A 19779-nucleotide genomic window follows, 5' to 3' on the forward strand; every position below is an offset into this window, starting at 1 on the left:
CAGGCGAACTGGTAATCGGGCGAAATGGCAATCGGGCGAACAGGTAATCGGGCGAAACCGTTCGGGCGAAGTGGTAAATGGGCGAAATGCCCCCAATTCCATTTCAACATTGCGGTAATTCACTTCCGCATTGCGTTAAAAAATCATCGTCAATAATCGGAAAATTTCATCATTACGACACATCATTTTGACTGGTTAATGAAAGACATGACCTGTTAGGTCAAAGGAAGTTGTTTCAGGTCAAATCGTGCTGAAAAACCTCATGGTGAAAAATTGCTTTGCGTCGAGAGTTTGCGTACGATCGAAAATATACCAAAACGAAGATAATGATAAATGCCTTCGACTGTTTCCCCACAGACCCTACCCATTATTTCACCGACTGTATGTAAATCGTATTGTAATAAAATATGTGTGTTTTTATGGACATGTTTCTTTCTTCATTGTAAGTGTTGTGGAATTCAATGACGCATTTTTTTCCAAAAATAAGTATTATTTTCCAGAGCCCGGCGTGGAGAACGAATACTTTTTTTGAATAATTTTTCGTTGTTGGCTAGATGGTTACAGTGTTTAACCCCAAAACAAAATAATCTTTTCTGAGTTGGTCCTCGAGTATAAGCTCATCCCTTACTTTTCCCTTACGTGTTCATGCCTCCGGGCTTATGATAAGGGAAGTACAGTATACTGTGAAGATTCAGATCAGTCCAGTGTGAGTGATGAGAGTATATCGTCGACGATGCCCCTTGTTCGGATAATAGTTTTATTTCAAATTACACGGAAGTCTTTGAACAATCTGCTTGGTGTTCCTGTGACAATTGTCCCATGATTTGCCAGTGCAGCCCCGTGAATACATGGACGAAAATGTTTCCACCACCACCCTACGAACTCAAGATTGCATACTCCAGCATCCAGACTTTGAAATAATTTGCACGCACAGTGCAGTACTGGAAACAGCATTTATTAGACAGTTGGACAAAAAAATGCTTGTCTCGATCAATCGAGACATCCATAATGTTTGTATGTTGATAGGCTTGTAAATAACATTAACGTAAAAGTCGAAACAACCTAGACTAGAAGTCAATTCACCAGTACAGCCAACTATGGCTCCCTAAGTTGTTTATATTTAATCAGATACTATTTCGTCATCATGCTTTGTTACCTTTCCTGTTTATACCTCATGAGGGCGTTTTTTTATGACAAGATGGCGCAAACGGAAGTCCTTGGCAGGTTTATGGTTTCTCATATTTAAATCATCATAACTCTGAAGATAATCATTTTTTGTAAATTTTGTTTTCAAATTTATAATCAATATACATAACTTGATAAATACAAACACCAAATTAGGCTCTATTTAGTTCCCCTTTAAGTCAAAATAGGGATGATTTTTGTGTCGAAAAATTTAAAATAAACATCATATGGGAGTGGTTTTAACAGTGATAAAGATGGAAAAGTATACAGAAGAACTTTTATGGCTTGTTGTGCCAATAGTTTGGTTGCCATGGACCATTGGAGTCTACAAGAAAACAGAATGCCAAGATATTTATAATATGATACAGTTTCAACCACTTCGCCCCGGTACGTCCATTTCTCGTTCTTGTGTTAATGTCCCCCACTCTTAAAAACAATAATCTTGGCTTTCCTTAAATTTACTGACATATTCTAGTTATCACAATACAAATCAAGTTTGTTCAAAAGACGCTGAAGACGCGCGATTTGGTATTTGCATACATATTATGTAATACTTTGAACATTTTCCCGTTGACACCACCTTTGAGCAAAACATACCACAATCTTTGTCTTTCCACGGTGTCAAATGCTTTGGAGAAATCGACAAAGGCACAGTACAATTTACTGTCAGGGGGAAATTCTTGGCTCTGGAGTTCTCCACACTTGTCAGGGGGGAATCTCGTCTCGTCTCTCTATCTCGTCCCCTTGAGGTACGGGATCGGGAAAGTCACTTATACTTTACAGTCAAATAAGACGCACACAACAAAATACGTTTCAGCTCTCGTCTTAGTCGGTCAATCGAGCACTCTATAAGACACAGCGCCCTGGGGAAAAATCCCCAAGACTCTCTTAGACTGCGTCAACACTCGCCCCAAGGCTCTCCAGGACTCTCTCGACTCTCCAGGACTGCACTCTCTCTTCTGCGTCTATCGTGCTGTGCTCCCCAAGACCAACTCAAACTCTCTTTATTCATTTTCAAAACTCTATCCAATTACAAAACAGTAAAAAGACTCTAAGGCGTAAACTTCAATCATAAAGCCAATCACACTAAGTACTAAATACGTCATATTTTTTGATTAATCGTTCACTACATTAATAACTATGGATACCAACTGTCAGAATCGCGACGGTTATCTGGTAATTAGTTCCAAATCACTGAGCCAAGTTCCGTCCAAAACTTCAAATAGGCCTGAACGATGACAGACATAACACAGCAATTCGCTAATAATCAGTTAATTAAGTCGACCAACAGATACGCAAAAACAAATTCATGACATTTCCAGGTTTCTTGGTAATATATATTTTTGAACTGCAGTATATAGATGTTATCAAATGTCGAATAACCATGCCTAAACCCAGCCTGTGCCTCGTCGATTTTTCCAAGGCATTCGCCCAAAAAGTTAAGCGTGCATTTAAAATGGATGAACAAATCTTACTAAAAATACTAAGTAACAATATCGCTCTATAATTACCTGGATCATTCTTTGCACCATTTTTATAAATTGGAACGATTATCACCTTTGACCACTCAATTGGAACAACACCAGATTCAGATTCCACCAGCGATGCTATGGAAAAATCTAGTACTTTATAAAACAGGGATGTGGAAATATGACATAATCAACTGTGCTCGTACCATTACGTGTGATGCATTTGAAGTCACTTACACCTGCGTCATTGCCAAGTCTGTACACCAAAAGTACAACACAACTCAAGAAGAGAGTGCCCAAATAAATTGATTTCTGTATCTTTAGATACACTTGGTACGTGAAAAGGGTCTGCAACATACCCAGCTGAACATTCTACTACATAATTAGGATTATCATCAAAAATGTAATCGACTTCATTGGCTGTTCTACTGTTAAAATCGCCAGTAATGACGAGATTGACATCGTAATAACAAATAAAATCAACAAAATCACAGGAGGATAATTTACTTGTTAGCCCTCTAACGTTCCAGGAAATAAATGTCAGTTCTGTCGGACCGTGGCCGAATTCCTATTCTGAAGCAATGTAGTTATTAGATGCAAGCTTTCTCTGTAAGCGAGTTCTTGGTTCTTCTCTCCTCGGTGGTATTTGTTCACCGACACCAAGACTTCGATCGGGTTCGGAATTTACACTTTCGGTTCTATCCACTTATTATCATTATCAATCACTACCAATCTACCATTCTTATAATATCCCCTTCCGGCTCTGTTTCCTCAGATTGCCGTTTTGCTTTGTTATTGCCAATACCAATGTCAGCGCGCGCAGAAAGAGCCATCAATTTATCATCAAAATGGTGAAATTTTACGGCAATGGGGTTGAATTACCGGTAGATTGTCTATATGTACGGGCGCCCTCACAATGTCATGTTTTACCCAGGATTTGGCTTTCACATTGCGATTTAACTTTGTATGTTTCTCGCACTTCTTGATCAACATCAAACAACACTACATTATCTCTTCTACTAAATGATTCCTGTTCATCGATTACAGTCTCTTTTTAAGACGCCCACGTCTGTTTTTTAAGTCCGACACTGTTTTTGTTATATCGCGTAGACCTGCTTTTAATCCATTACAGGTCTGTTGTAACTTATCCTGTGTCGCTTTCATGCCTTTCATCTTTCTAGATAGACTGTTCATTTTACCGTTGAGTTCTTTACTCATTTTGTGCAATTCCGTCATAATTTCTAAATTACTATCAATCGTGGATCGATTTGTGGTAGCATCTGGATTAGGACCGGGATTTAATACACAACTGCGTTAGGATAAGTTTCACAGTCATTACCACATTTCTCCCATTGTCATGCAAATGTATAGGTGTCAGAAATTGCCATTTTACCTTTGTTCTACCTGGCTGTGTAAAACTGCAAATTCTTGCTCGGTAGGCTTCAACGGAGATACCTATCGCACCAATATTTTCCACTAATCACACTGCCGATTAACTCTGCATGAACTCAATAACGCTTGGAAAGCAGCGAGAAAACGAAAACTTGCTGGAGCCGAGATTTACAACTCTGTGTTCATTAACACCCTCAATATCCTGGTACAATATCTTAGTAAAATATCGTAGTACAGTATCTTAGTACAATATCTTAGTACAATATTTTAGTACAATATCTTAGTAGAATATCGCTGTGCAATATTGTAGTACAATATCTTAGGATATTATCTTACTACTATATCTTAGTGCACTATCTTAATAAATATCTTGGGACAATTAAGATATTGTCTTAGTGCGATATCGTAGTAGAACATCTTAGTATAATATCTCAGTACAATAAGTTGTACAATGTCGTAGTACAATAGCTTAATACAATATCGTAAAATAATATATTAGAGTAATAGCAATAGTTTGGTATACTATCTTAGTATAATCTCGTAGTTTACCTGCTTGCGTATATGACGCTCTTGCAAGTTGTAACAGGGGCGGATACAGGATTTTTTATGGGGGGTGCAAACTTTAAAATCGCCAGACTAAGTTAATGATATTTTTATATTTGACAAAAATAAATTGAATATTTTTTTTCAACCGAGCGGGAGGGGCGATTCGGACCCCAAGAACCCCCCTAGATCCGCCACTGTGCAATGTTATTACATGAATGCAAAACAGGCCATCTAAAAGAAGTTATTAATCACAATTTATAACTTAAACGTATACTAGAAACTAATGAGGGTTTTTTGTGTGTGTGTGTGTTCGCCTATTTTCAATCAGTAGTTTGAGAATACATGATACAAGTTATAAGAAAATGAACAAAAGCCCATGCTTCGATTACCGTTCATTGATCTTCTCGTGTACGTTCGTGTGCCAACTAGCAGGGATGATTGGCAATATTACTAGTATATATCTATGACCTTTCATTCGAATTTCCCGTCGTGCAGTTCTGCATTGACCGCCTAGCGTATTAACAAAAACAACTAGATGTTTGCGTTTTCTTCAAGCATAATGCGTTGTTTATAAATTTTTTCGTCTGTCAATGTATTGAAATTTTTAAATATCACCTGCAGAGAAATTGCTGCATTGCGAATAATTCACTTATTTTACCATCCTTTGGGCGTCAGTAAGTTTATTTCTGCGCAGACGCAGAATACCTTTTACCGCCATCTTGGATTTTATCCACATGGACTTGTGCTGGAAGTGACAAATTTTCACCGAAATAGTGCAAATTTGGGATTTAGTTAATTTTTTTTAACTAACTTACTTTTTCTATTTGGTTTCACATTTCGACCATCTGCAATGAAGCTAAATACGGCGAAAGATTCGCCTAAAGACGTCGAAATGAAGGATGCCGACACGACGGTTGTTACCAACGGCGAACAAGGAAAGAAAGAAACGGATTTGATCACATTGGAAGGTAACATTATGTGTAACTCTTGTAATAAAGTTATTAATTTGTGTAATTTATCATAGATATTTTATGTGGCATATTATTGTACAGTTACGCCATACATAATACAAATAAAGACTTCGGTTATATTACGTTACAGCCCCGTTTCATCGTCTGATGTTGACAGCCGATCGGTCTGTATTTTGCTGAATCACGACTGATCATAGAACAATTTAGGTTGATAAAATACTGAAAAATGCGGAATGAATTGCTTCGTTGTATATATTTAAATTAAAAAATTGCTGTTTCTGCATATAAACAGCTCGTTTGTTTATATCTTTGTTTGGCTTGACAATTTCTCTGAATTCGTCATTGTACTAGTATCATGAATTGAGTATGTTATTATGATAACTACAGTAATTCATTTATTGATATTGAACTTTACCTTTTTAATTTCGTAGAATAGCCGAAATTGAAGAGTATTTTAATTTCAGTAATTTAGTAAAAAGATCTTGAATTAGCAAAAAATGCAGGTTTAATAGCTAAATCATCTATAACATGGTGTAGCTCTTTGCTTATTTTGCCAAAAATTTTGGGCACAGATCTAGAAGCAGTACCTACACACGAATTGGTGACGTCATAAAATACATGACCTTCAATCGGGGTCGTTTCCTCGGTATATACGAATTGGTATATACAAATTACAATAAAGATACTTAAGACATTACACATAAGGTAAAACAAATCACGTGACAATATAATGATAATAACGGTAATAAATCCTACTAGCTTAACAGTTGAAGAGAACGCTCATATAGTCAGTCGGGTGACGCCGAGGGTCACGAACTGTGTTGCAAAATGGCCGTGTGGTTGAAACTGGGTCATGGCGTGACGCGTGAGGAAGACATCATTAAACACTCAAAATCACAATAAAACGGGGAAGTGGTTGCGTATTACGGCGTAGCTAACATGGGAAATAAAAAAACGCCCAATACAAACGACATGGGTTCGAATCACACTAGATACACACTCACCAGAACCGAAGCAATCAGAAACCAGCAATCGTTTTGGCTTTTCCGTTCAACTCATCGGAACACTGGAGTAGTTAGAAAAATGAACACCACTTAACGACCAACGTCGTGGCGTGGTACACAAGCGTGCCATCAAAATAAAACAAAATTAGCTTGAAAAGACAGTGGGTTCGAGTCCCGCTCAGAGCTACCGTAAAAACGTAAATCAAATAAACTGAAATCTCTCAAACCGTAAACAAGTAAACAAAGAACGTCGCAAAAAAATAATAAACCTCACAAAACTCCACCATACAAAACTGAATGAATAAATAATAAAATAACTAACGTCTTAAACTGGACGACGCGCAATTTGTTCAACAGTTTCCAGATTGTGACAAGAGATAAACAAGACCCAAGTCAAGGTAAGTTTTGTTAAAGTGTCGATGGCGTTCCCTATATTACGAAAACAATTCAGGCAACAGACGAATATCTTCTGTGGTGTTGTTGAATTTATACCGTGTCTGCGGAATTGTTGATTGAGGGTTCGAAGCCAGCAGTTAACATTTTGTTAGAAAGTTTCACAATTAAATCAAATATCCAATGATACCAGTATATTTATTTCATTATTTTAACAACTTGCAATGGTGGAAGTTGGTCAAACACGAGTTCTTACACCTAAATAAGTATCAAATATTTGTCGACACATTTATTCTCTCAACCTTGTAGAGGTGGAAATTAATTAAACAACAGGTATTTACTCACAAATATAATGGTCAATATTTGTCCATACATTCATTCTGTCAATTTAAGAACTTGTAATTGTTGGAATTAATCAAATGAGAGTTGTCTACACCAAAATAAGTTTCAAATACTTGTCCATACATTTATTCTCTCAATTTAACAACTTGTAATGGTGTAAAATAATTAAACGAGAGTTGTCTACACCAAAATAAGTCTAAAATATTTGTCCGCACATTTATTCTCTCAATTTAACAACTTGTAATGGTGTAAAATAATTAAACGAGAGCTGTCTACACCAAAATAAGTCTAAAATATTTGTCCGCATATTTATTCTCTCAATTTAACAACTTGTAATGGTGTGAAATAATTAAACGAGAGCTGTCTACACCAAAATAAGTCTAAAATATTTGTCCATACATTTATTCTCTCAATTTAACAACTTGTAATGGTGTAAAATAATTAAACGAGAGTTGTCTACACCAAAATAAGTCTAAAATATTTGTCCGCACATTTATTCTCTCAATTTAACAACTTGTAATGGTGTAAAATAATTAAACGAGAGCTGTCTACACCAAAATAAGTCTAAAATATTTGTCCGCACATTTATTCTCTCAATTTAACAACTTGTAATTGTGGGAATTAATCAAACGAGAGCTGTCTACACCAAAATAAGTCTAAAATATTTGTCCATACATTTATTCTCTCAATTTAACAACTTGGAATGGTGTAAAATAATTAAACGAGAGCTGTCTACACCAAAATAAGTCTAAAATATTTGTCCGCACATTTATTTTCTCAATTTAACAACATGTAATTGTGGGAATTAATCAAACGAGAGATGTCTACACAAAAATAAGTCTAAAATATTTGTCCGCACATTTATTCTTTCAATTTAACAACCTGTAATTGTGGGAATTAATCAAACGTGAGTTGTTTACATCAAACTAAGTATTTAATATTTGTTGAGACATTTATTCTCTCAATTTAACAACTTGTAATGGTGTAAAATAATTAAACGAGAGTTGTCTACACCAAAATTAATCTCAAATATTTGTCCACACATTTATTGTCACAATTTAACCACTTGTTAATAGTGGAAATTACTTAAATGCGACTTGTTTAATCAGTTGACATCAATGCAACTTACCCGCAGGCAGTGCACAACAGAGTATCATTATTGAGCAATTATAAACAAAAACGTGTCTTGGCATTAGGGTTAGGGTCGGGTCAGGTATGGGCAACGGAATTATTAACAGGAATGTGTCTTGACATTAGGGTTAGGGTCGGGTCAGGTATGGGCAACGCAAATGGCAAACACCCAATTGGCAAGATGTACACTAACGGGTTATGGCATGCATATAGTTTACACAAGTAAAAACACAAAATTGGCAATTTTTTGGACAATTGTAACTCAATAATAGAAATATGTTGTATTTCTATATATATACACACTATATAGTCTTATCAAATGCAAACACATCCAGTCAATCCAATGTGGTCTTGTGGGTCAGTTCTCTGCATAGTGATCAGGAGGACCTGGGTTCAATTCCCTTGCCTGCCCATCTTTTTCTCGCAAACGCCATTTGGCAATAAAGCTAAATATGACAACAAATTATTTAATTTGCATGACTACCCACATAGCTCAGTTGATTTGTACTATGTCAGCAATATGAGCGATCGCTGGTTCGAATCCAGTATGTTTAGATTTTTGAATGCTAGTGAAGACAGTGCTCCTATGAATAGGACTTAAATCCTAACTCCTGTGTGAAGACACTCGTGGTACAGAGGACAAGACAGTGCGCTGGGAACTCAAAGATCGCAAGTTCGAATCATGGATTGGACACTCTTACAAAAGACATGAAAGACGTTAAAAACATAAACAGCGGATTCAAAAACTCAAGTCAAACAGAACACAAGAATACTACCTTACATGGAAGCCAGTCGAAGTCGACGAAGAACGAACACAGTTGACAGCTGTAGGTCACGTGCAACAACAGACACGAGGAGCATGGCTGCTCTCCAAATGGGTCCCTTCTTTTGTATTGACCCCCTAAGGATTGCTAATCCCCCTTTCTAACTCTTCCCCCAAAAATAATATATCGCCCCTTTTAAAATGTATTGACCCACAAATTAATGAATATTCATGAGCACAGAAACTGCTACGTCATGAATAAATTAGCATAATTTTTAAAAAAATTTGCATAAAGTGTAGGTACTCCTTCTGGAGCTCTGCCAAATTTTGTTTCATAGAATAATTGATACTTTCTGTCTAACTAGATATCCGGGATCAAGTGAAGCACATAGAAAAAGCAGTAAATACTAAGGAACCTAGGTTTATGTTAAGAGCATTGAGAGTATTGTTACCAATAAGACGCCGGATTAATCCTACAATTGTCAGAAAAGTTATCAGTGGTTATTTTCCATCAGTTAACCCATCAAAGGAGATGCTTCTATTGTACATAGAAGAGGTTTGTGTTTTTTGTTTTACATTTACTTTTAGTTCAGACCAGAGTAGCTATGGGTCCATTGCTCTTCTTGTTTCGGTCTTTACTCTTTTAGATTTGAAAAACAGAGAAAAACTGTGGTTCCTTCCATAGACTTGCGTAACACAAACAAGCGACTCCAACTAAAATCACAAATAAAAGTTGACAAAAGCAGAATATTTTCTCGCATCACACCATTGAAGCTATCACCAATCACCAATATATTTATTAAACACTCACCAAAGCCAAAACTGACAAAAACCATTGAAGATAGTTTTGGTCGCGTGATACATGGAAATGGTATACTTTTATTGACTTTTATTTGCGATGCGTCACACGTTTCTGTTGCCCAAGTCTATGGAAAGAACCACAGCTTTCCGTGTTGATAAAAATCCCAGTGTCTCAAAATAACAAATGACACAAATATATCAGAAATGACTATCACAAAAACTAAAGACTAACACAAGAGAAGCTATGAACCCACAGCTATGACCAGAGATGCACTTCTGTGTTTGTCAGGGGTGTAATGATGATCACCGTATCGAACCACAGATACCAGTGTTCACTGAGTTGCTTTCTTTTCTAAACACCCTTATTTAAAAAAACAAAATGAGGGTAAGTTTTGTATTAGCACACCATATCAGGGAGACCTTGAAATTAAAATGCAACTCCCATGTTTGTAGCAGACCCAATGAAATGTTCACTGTTGCAACATTTTGTAATGTAACTCACCCAATTTAGTTTTGCAAAGTTAATATACAAAATCTTCTCATCAATCCATGCACTGAATTTATATTCTCTGTATTTCTTCATTTTTTCAGCCAATGGAAACAGATGGACCTGGTACACCATTTCGTCCTCGTAGTGGTAAAGCCTTAAGTCAACCAATTCTACCTGAATTAGACGTCTATATACATCTCTTAGTTGTTTTGTATCTCATTGACAATAAACGATATGATGAGGTATGTTTATACAAACACCTATATTTAAGTTTCTGCTGCAGAATTGTGTCATAATAAACACATGTTGACTGGCTGTGCTGGCAATCCTCAGGGAGCGTAGCTACGTCACAAGACGTTCACCTTGCTAAGACGCGCACCACTGTACCACGTATTTCTATGGGCTCTGCGCGTGCTGCTCTGGAACGTTATAAAGCGAAGAGCCAATTAAAATGCTAAATTCTAGAAAACAACATAAACTAAACTTTGAAGTAATCCTGAACAACCAAATTTATATATGTTACTCACGCAGGGGGTATTCTTATTACGCTGTTCAGGGGAGTCTCAACAACCATCCCAAAGTACCGTTTTTTGAGAATTTTCAGCCTTTGTTTTCACCATGATGGTTGCCATGTGATGAAAATGCCAGGATGTCCGCCCCTGAGAATAGCATGTTTGTTTTTAAGAAGTCATGAAAAAAAAAAAAAAAACATTTTCCTGAGGTCATCATCGTGACTTCTGCAGCTGAGTTGGTATTAGACATCTTGTTTTCCACAGTTATATGTACATTATTGCACAAATGTAAAACTGTGTTATCATATGTTGACTAAGTTTATTGTTCCAGTAAAATTGTGCAACTCCATGTGACTACTGTGACTAGGCATGTAGTCGGTCACATTTTCTGCACGTGTGCTGTAATTCTATCTGTTGGAGCTGCTGCTGTCAAAACACAAAATTGAGACTGACTGTAGTGTTGTATTTCTGCAGCAGCTAAGTTTAGATGCAGTATTACTTGCATGAACATCATTTTGTTATTCACTTTACTCCTTATCTTTCAGGCAGTGAAATGTTCAGATCTGTTAATGGAGAAGCTGACTACATATAACAGACGGTCATTGGATCAGCTTTCTGCTAGGGCATACTACTACCACTCTAGAGTTTATGAATTAGTTGGTAAATTAGACAAAATTAGGAGGTATTTAAATTTTTTATTTATTTATTTTTTTTTTTTTTTCATGTAATGGTTAACTGTCACTCAACATTAACCCAGTCAAAAAAACTGCCGCCTCCATAGCAGGGATTTTTTTGAACAGGGGTGCAGCGCCCTCATGCAAGGCCATGCGCCCCCTTACCCTGGGGAGCAGATCCTTTGGCAACCATGAAATTCTGATTGACCAGAGATCACATGTGGCCACAGTCTTCAACTGTTTGATAGTAATTTTGGCCCTAAGGAAGCCATAGAATGCTTCATTTTAACTTGGAATTGTCAAAAACTCCACACCCTGGTAGGGTGAACCCTATCTCCCCCACTTGGTGGCACTGCTGAATTGCAGTTCTCTCTCTTGCAGTTTTTTTCTAGAAAAACTCATATTACAATAATTTTGGAGGGGTGAATTTCAGAGTGTGACACTGAAAGTGAGTGTGAAACTATTGTAATTGCAAAATGAATGCCATTAGTTATGTCATTAGATTTTTTGTAGTATTAGGTTATTATGAGGATACCGCGAAGTATAGCGATCGTTGCATTCTTGATTTATATGCAAGTCATACCATTGCGACCTTTGTTTTCCTCCACATGTGTATAGTTTTCTACATGCCAGACTTCGAACTGCAACACTTCGACACAACGATGAAGGCACAGCCACCCTTCTGAATCTTTTACTACGTAACTACCTGCATTATAATCTGTATGATCAAGCTGATAAGTTGGTTGCGAAATCTACATATCCAGAGTCTGCATCCAACAATGAATGGGCTAGATTTCTCTACTACATGGGTAGGTGTACAATCAATAGGCTAAGTTAATTTGCTATACCCTAGCTCTGGTCATTTCCTTACTTTTTTGCCAACCACAATGCAAATGTTAGTTAAAAATGCTGCTCACTGATCAACACTATCTTACTGCGACACTGCCAGAGTTGTTTAATAACAGAAGCAGCTCCCAGCACTATTATTTTGTCCTCTAGTTTTTACACACGCATGTGAAAAACATCAACAAGTGCATTCTCCTGTTGAGTGTGCTCTAATTTTGTCTTCTAATTTATTTCGTGTGACTCTTCCATGTACATGCTTTTTTCGTTTGTATTACCAGTATGTAATGTATATTATTTAGTTCTCTCATACCTCTATCGGAGGAAGCAAAGGAATAAATTATTATTATTTATTATTATTATTATTTAGTGTCAGTCACTCTACACACACGCATGTGAAGAACATCAACAAGTGCATTCTCTTGTTGAGTGTGCTCAATTGTATCTTCGGTTGTCTTGTACAATACAAGTTGCTACACTTCAACATATTCTGAAGATATCAAACTTCAAGGCCTAAACTATTTAGCAAATTCTATTTGTTTATTCCTTGGATGTTAAACCTTTCTCACTACTGTAAAATCTATATTTGATTCATTCCTTTTGAATAATTGAGAATCAAAAAAATCACCACATGTGTAGATGCTCATTCCCCTCTGTTGCATTATAGCTTCTAATACAGATTTCACAAGGCAAGAAGCTTTATCACTTTTTGGGTGCTCATCTCTGGACTCTACCACAAAATCTAATTAGTAATGGTTGATTTCAAAAATGTCTCTGACAACATGTCTGACTTACAAAGGAAATAAACTATTCTTATAAATTATTCACTGATATTTGAAATTACCAGGCTCTCAAAACCGTCAACTGTCGCTTCATGCTAGCAATTTACTAGAAAATGTTTCCCAAAAAGTCACCATTTTTAAATTTGCTTATCCAAGCTTTATTCTCATAGTGCATGTACTTGTTGATTGAAATCAGCTCTGTTCAAAGAGTTACAAAAACTCTGATCAAATTGTGTAATGTGTTGATGTTATTCTTTATTAATGTGTTTGTGTATTCTAGGTCGTATTAAAGCCATACAGTTAGAATACTCAGAAGCCCATAAACATCTTTTACAAGCACTTCGTAAAGCACCTCAACACACAGCAGTAGGATTCAAGCAAACAGTGAGTTTAACATATTTATCTTTTATACCAGTCTCAAAGTATTCTGATAAAAATAAGTATTTAACTGGTCTAAATAACCACTTACCGGTACCTTGAATAAAATACGAACTAGTTTTTATGTGTATTTGCAGTAAAAAACATAAAATAGATATAAATGTGAAATAACATTGGATTTCCAGTTCCAGGAAGGTGGACATGCCTTAATGTTGACCACTGTGCTTTCCTCATGTGTACTTGTTTATTTACAGGTCAACAAATTGGCAATTACAGTAGAGTTATTGTTAGGTGACATACCAGATAGGTCATTATTTAGACAACCTACCATGAGGAAAACACTGGTTCCATACTTTCAATTGACACAAGGTAAGTAATTTGAATATTAGCAGATATTTTTTTAAACAAGGGAACAGGGGCGCAGCACCTTCATGCCATGGCCATGTGCCCCCTCACCCTGGGGAGCAGATTCTCTGGCAACCATAAAATTCTGATTGACCAGAGATCACATGTTGTCTTCAACTTACTGTGACCTGTCTGATAGTAATTTTGGCCCTAAGAAAGCCTAGCTTTAATAGACTTTGAAATGCTTGCTGAACTGAATTTTGAAATATTTTGTCATTTGTTGCAATGATCATATCCCCAAGAGGTCGCGTGTACTTTACATACATGGTTACATGATTAAAACTCAACGAATGATTTGATCACTATGCATGAGATTGCATGGGGCATGGCATCAGAGGCCAAGTAGTAAAGTAACACAGATGGTTGTATGATCCGAATAGAAATTTGTGAAAGGTTGGATTTGATGATTGGTTTATGTGCAGCGCTCGTAATGATACATGCTCAGGTAAATTTTGTGCATGTGTTGGCCCATGATCTGAGACGATGAAGTTGTGATATTCGCAGATATTTACTAATCATTGACAGTTTGATCTACTTTGGTTTGCATAGTTTGATATTCATATCATTCATTATAATGTCATCAGATTGAATGGTGTTTAGTAGACTTTGCAATGGCTGGGCTGAAAATGGTGGATGCATGTGCATAATTTTATCATCTAAGTAGAGTGAAGGTATTACCTGCCTGCCAGGTTTTAATAAAATCGGTCAAGCTAAAAAATATCACAGAAGAGTTTAGTAAAGATGACACACACACACAAATTTGTGAGTGCAATCTTAGCAGAGCGGATCACCAAATCCTAGCAAAGTGGATTGCCAAAAATAGAATTCTGTCATTGCAGTCATGACATTGACATTGTGAACCCCCTCTTATCATATTGGTTCTTCAAACTCCTGTAAATATCATTATTGCATATACTTTTGTATCAATATTGGAAACTTAATATTGTGAAAATAAATTCAAAGAGAATATATGTGATAACTATTCTTCACTGAATTCTTAGAATTATTGTGACATGCCTTGAACTTCACGGACATCAAGGCAGTGGGTTTTTATAGTGCACTTGAAATAGATATTCCCTGTAATTATTCCTTTGTGCCATGGCAATTTTCAAAGTGAGTTAGTTCAAGCCCTTTGGCCAAAAACATGTACTGTCAGTAGTACATTGTACCTTAGTTCCTATACATAGCTATGTCAACAGTTGGTGATACCTTAGTTGCTCATTTCAAATAACAACTAACTTATATTTTCACAGCTGTTAGAACTGGTAATTTAGCTCGATTCAATGAAGTACTTGAGAATTTTGGACCCAAGTTCCAAGCTGAGGATACCTACACACTGATTATCCGTCTACGACATAACGTAATCAAGACTGGTGTTAGGATGATTAATTTATCTTACTCTAGAATATCATTAGCTGACATTGCACAGAAATTACAGTTAGACAGCCCTGAAGATGCAGAATTTATTGTGGCTAAGGTAAGACAGAGGTGATCTTCCTAACTATAAGATGATGATATAATGTTTCTGAATATATTAGTTATAACTCCAACAATACTTTGGTTGGTTTGCAGGCAATTCGTGATGGTGTCATAGAAGCAATAATAGACCATGAAAAAGGTTATGTACAGTCTAAAGAAAATATTGATATCTATTCAACACGTGAACCTATGGGTGCCTTTCATCAAAGGATAACTTTCTGTTTGGATATACACAATAATTCAATTAAGGTGAGAGTTATGTTTTGTAAAGGCTATTGTATTAATCCAACCTTTGAGATATAATTGTGGCACATTCTATCTTTGCGTGTAGCTGAATCAATGAGAAGAAATCAAGGTTGAATCTCTGTCACAGCTTCAACCCCACACATCATGTTTGGAAGACTGACTGAGACCTCAGAAATGCGAATCAAATGGTAAAACATGTATAAACAGCATTAGAAATGCATGCACTAGCATAAACGCTTGTAATTCGTTGCCAGTAACATGTCTGTAGTTATTTGGTTGCTTTGACGAAAGAAAATTATAAAAAACCTGGCCTGCTCGTTTGACGTGCACCATTGCCAATGTCCTATTCATTCATGTTACTAAAAGTGTTGATGTTTCAAAAGGCTATCAGATGATGTATAGGTTGGTATAGAGATAAAAAAATTATCACTTTCTCTACCAATATGCTAATCATGAAAAAATAAGTGTATGTAACAGTAGCATATTTCATTTTGCTTGGTGGATTTGAAAAATGTTGTGAACCTCACAATTTTAATCTTGTTTTGTCAGAGTTTATATTTGGCTTTAAAAAAAACTATGTAGTATCATCTACTGTTAATTACTAGCACTAAATGACCAGAAAGTACTGCTACTCCAACATTTTATGTGCTTTGAACTGAGTTATTTATTCTATTTATCTTAGGCAATGAGATTTCCTCCCAAGTCGTATAGCAAAGATTTAGAATCTGCTGAGGTGAGTTACTCTTCAAGTTGTATCTTTTGTTAGTACCTGTCCAGACGTAGACCATAAACAAAGACTTGTATATTGGCCTTTGTGCATGTCTTGTCGTATAGATTCATATAATTTTCCAATTATTAGGTATTTATACGTTTGTTTCAGGAGCGACGAGAAAGAGAACAACAGGATCTAGAATTAGCAAAAGAGATGGCAGAAGATGACGATGAATTTCCTTGAATTTCTGTATAGCAATGTTGTATCTTGTGATTCAACCCAGCCACCTAGCTTCCCTTGGCAATCCATGGTTTTTTGGTAACCTATCCCTAAGGAAGAAAATCAATACAGTTTCAAGAAAATATATCGGTGCCAAAGATTGCCCCTAATTGTTTGCAAAGTATGCACTGAAATCCACCCCTCACCTATCTACCGCCTCATCCTCATCCACCCACCCTCCAGTTTCTCACATACGGGACAATGATGATGACAGACAAGTATTTCACATGTATGTCATAAAGACTGCTTTAGTTGCAACCATCGCTCTACACCTCTCTTGTACACAACACCTAATTTTGATTTGTAAAACATTGCTTCTGGTGTTAAGTTTGGAAAAACACAGTATCTGTAAATATGCTGGGCAAGAATAGGTTTTCTCTTTCTAGTGTAAAAAATGAGAAGAGCAATGTATGTTGCTTTGTTTGTTTATATTTTACTCTTTCATACACAATATATAGTATTCATGTGTGTGGGCATACTTTATTTTAATGGTTGCCATATTTGGTCAAGGGTAGACGTAAAATCACTGGTGGACTTAGCCAGCCATGCGATCAGATATCTTAATTTATACAGCTGACATACTGATTGATTACCCATGTTATGAGAGGAAAATGTTCTTGTGTAGAAATATAAAAATATTACAGCCCATTTATGTCATTTTTGGGCTGTGATATTTCTATTTAAATTAATTTCTGAAACTTTGTCACATACATCACAGGCTAACAAAGTCCAACCGAAATTGAATGATTGCTGTCATCTTGAAAAAAAGTGTTTGTGACATAGCAACAACTTCTACAAATGGCATTTGTCTGTACAAGTTCATCCTATGGAAAAGTACTAATTAGCTACATGTTCCAATTACACCATGCATTAGATTCGTGCTACAAAAATGGCTGATGCTCTTCACTCTCTTTCACCGATCTCACCATATGTTTTCCCACAATAAGACAACTCTATTAAACCTAACCTGGGTTTGTAATATTATTATGGGCTATTCATCCTCATCAATTCCTGAGGGTAAAATAAGATTTAGTTTGTTTTATTTCAGTATTGGTATTCATATTCACTACACCTTTGAATTTAGTGGTTGCGCAAATGAGTGCAGAGAATTTATTATTTTGTATATCACTTTTAATTTTTGAAAAATAACTAAAAAGAAAAGTTTTGAAAATCTATAGTCTAATGTTAACAAATGAAAATTGTAATGCCGAATTTTGAATGATTTTGTAAAAACTAGTTTGTAGGGTTGTTTTTCTCTACAGTCAAATGTTTGAAGTCCAGTTATTTGGGCTTATATAGAATTTCCAACCTGTACTTCATGTCTATTAAAATGTACATGTAATCAATTACTGTTTACTCATTTGGTGTGTATTCTCTGTACCTTGACTAATAACATTTAAATTCATATGCGGTTTGCATATAATGTTGTTATGGTCTAAACTGTTACAGCGAGTCTGTGATGCAATGGGGCACGTTGGCATAAACTTACCGGTAAGGTTACACAAAGTAATCAATTATAAGATTATACACCTCACTTTTATGACTGTACAATTCTTCTGTATACAAGTTCACTTCATATGTTCGTATATTATTTACATGTCATTCAAAACAAGTGGTGTGTTTTGGCTTCTCTTCCAAGGGAAAATTAAAACATGATGCCGTGACAAGGTTTTATTACTTTTGTTTTTGTATTAAGATTATTTAATACCACAATACAAAGTCATTGTTTAACATTCATTAAATAACACTTTTGATTACAAGCATTAAAGGTTATTGAAAGCATCAGAACATTTTCTGGAACAAAAAACAAAACACTCTACAACATTGTACAAGTTACCAGTAGGTAAATTTGCAAAAAATAGGTGCCGATTTCAAACATGCACAGTGACAAGAATAAAAACCTATTTTTGGCCTTAGTAGTATACTAGATTCAACGTGTACAAATTTAATAATTCTAGGCATAATGTCCACCAACTAAGCTGTGCTGAAGAGATTTCTCTGAAGCGGCTATTGTAAGCTGCAATGCTAACTTGGTGCCCCAATGAATCTCTGCTTCGCTGTAAAATTTACATTGTCTGAAATATGTTATTCATTAACTAGATACCCTTTAAGAGCCTATAATACATGGGAAAAAAAATACAAAAAATGGTAGTTTTCATATTAAAAAGTGGTGTGTAAATAAAAAAAAAATGTGTGTGCATGTTTCTATACATATGGGACCATAACCACACTTGTATAGGTGCTATACTGCTATGTGAAGTAAGGAACCAATATAGAACACAATAATTTGACCTGCATAGATGTATGCTATGCTGTTGTATGGGTCCCATATCAAACTTGCGACTTGTTTCCATTTAATATACCGGTAGAGGTAGTCGCATTAGCTACGTTATTATAAAATGCTTTATAATTTTAAAAAACGAATTGACCAGAATCTTTTTTTGTTTGCTTTGTACAGAGCCTGCGCACTTAGTACTGCACATTAAATGTACAGCAGAGTGCACAACAATTTATATATCTAGTTTGCTCTCACCAGCAAACAATAGTTGCATGGATTGTGTACTGGATCATTAAAATTAGTTTGACCATAAACATAACTACTAATGGAGAAAATATGGTAGTTGAGAAATGCCTGTTAAGTGGCCATGAATTTGTTTCACACAGGTAACCAGCAATGCAAGTCAGCTAATTGGCCTGCAGTACAGCTGCATTGCAAGAAATTTTTGCATTTTTTATGTAGTATATGCATTTTCAAAAAGTACTAAGACTAATCAGTCTTGAAGAAAAATTGTTGCCGTTTACTTGTCCTCGTATTCTATATATGAAAAAAATGGATGTTCATGTATCTGCATAGACTGGCACAGTCTGGGCGATTTTTTTCTTTTTATAGTTTAAATTAAATAAAAATTTCGCAAAATGGAGGTGTTAATGTGGTAAAAGTAATCAACCAATCTTATGTGAAAACAGCTTGTTACAAATGAA

At 35.8% G+C, this 19779-nt stretch overlaps 1 protein-coding gene across 2 annotated transcripts; it reads left to right on the forward strand.

Annotated features, from left to right (window-relative positions):
• The first annotated feature begins 5286 nt into the window (after nt 1-5286).
• LOC100375022 (26S proteasome non-ATPase regulatory subunit 3-like) lies at nt 5287-18987 on the forward strand. Of its 2 annotated transcripts, none has more exons than XM_002733476.4 (11): nt 5287-5560; nt 9562-9752; nt 10589-10729; nt 11545-11681; nt 12292-12482; nt 13579-13682; nt 13931-14045; nt 15335-15558; nt 15654-15809; nt 16489-16539; nt 16687-18987. In XM_002733476.4, exons 1-11 carry the CDS (start codon nt 5443-5445, stop codon nt 16759-16761), a joined length of 1503 nt encoding a protein of 500 aa, XP_002733522.1. In that variant the 5' UTR covers nt 5287-5442; the 3' UTR covers nt 16762-18987. The 2 variants fall into 2 exon arrangements, with proteins under 2 accessions (XP_002733522.1, XP_085351592.1); XM_085495466.1 differs by having other exon boundaries at nt 16690-18987.
• Nucleotides 18988-19779: the final 792 nt, after the last annotated feature.

The sequence above is a fragment of the Saccoglossus kowalevskii genome, chromosome 21 (genome assembly GCF_978046115.1).
Source record: "Saccoglossus kowalevskii chromosome 21, keSacKowa6.1, whole genome shotgun sequence".
In the NCBI taxonomy this organism is placed as follows: domain Eukaryota; kingdom Metazoa; phylum Hemichordata; class Enteropneusta; family Harrimaniidae; genus Saccoglossus; species Saccoglossus kowalevskii.

Bases quoted from the DNA above. Each gene is read 5' to 3' on its own strand.
- LOC100375022 (XM_002733476.4), top strand. From the start codon at position 5,443: ATGAAGCTAAATACGGCGAAAGATTCGCCTAAAGACGTCGAAATGAAG. The intron at 9,753-10,588 runs GTTTGTGTTTTT...TCATTTTTTCAG, and splicing joins TTCTATTGTACATAGAAGAG to CCAATGGAAACAGATGGACC. The intron at 15,810-16,488 runs GTGAGAGTTATG...TATTTATCTTAG, and splicing joins TACACAATAATTCAATTAAG to GCAATGAGATTTCCTCCCAA.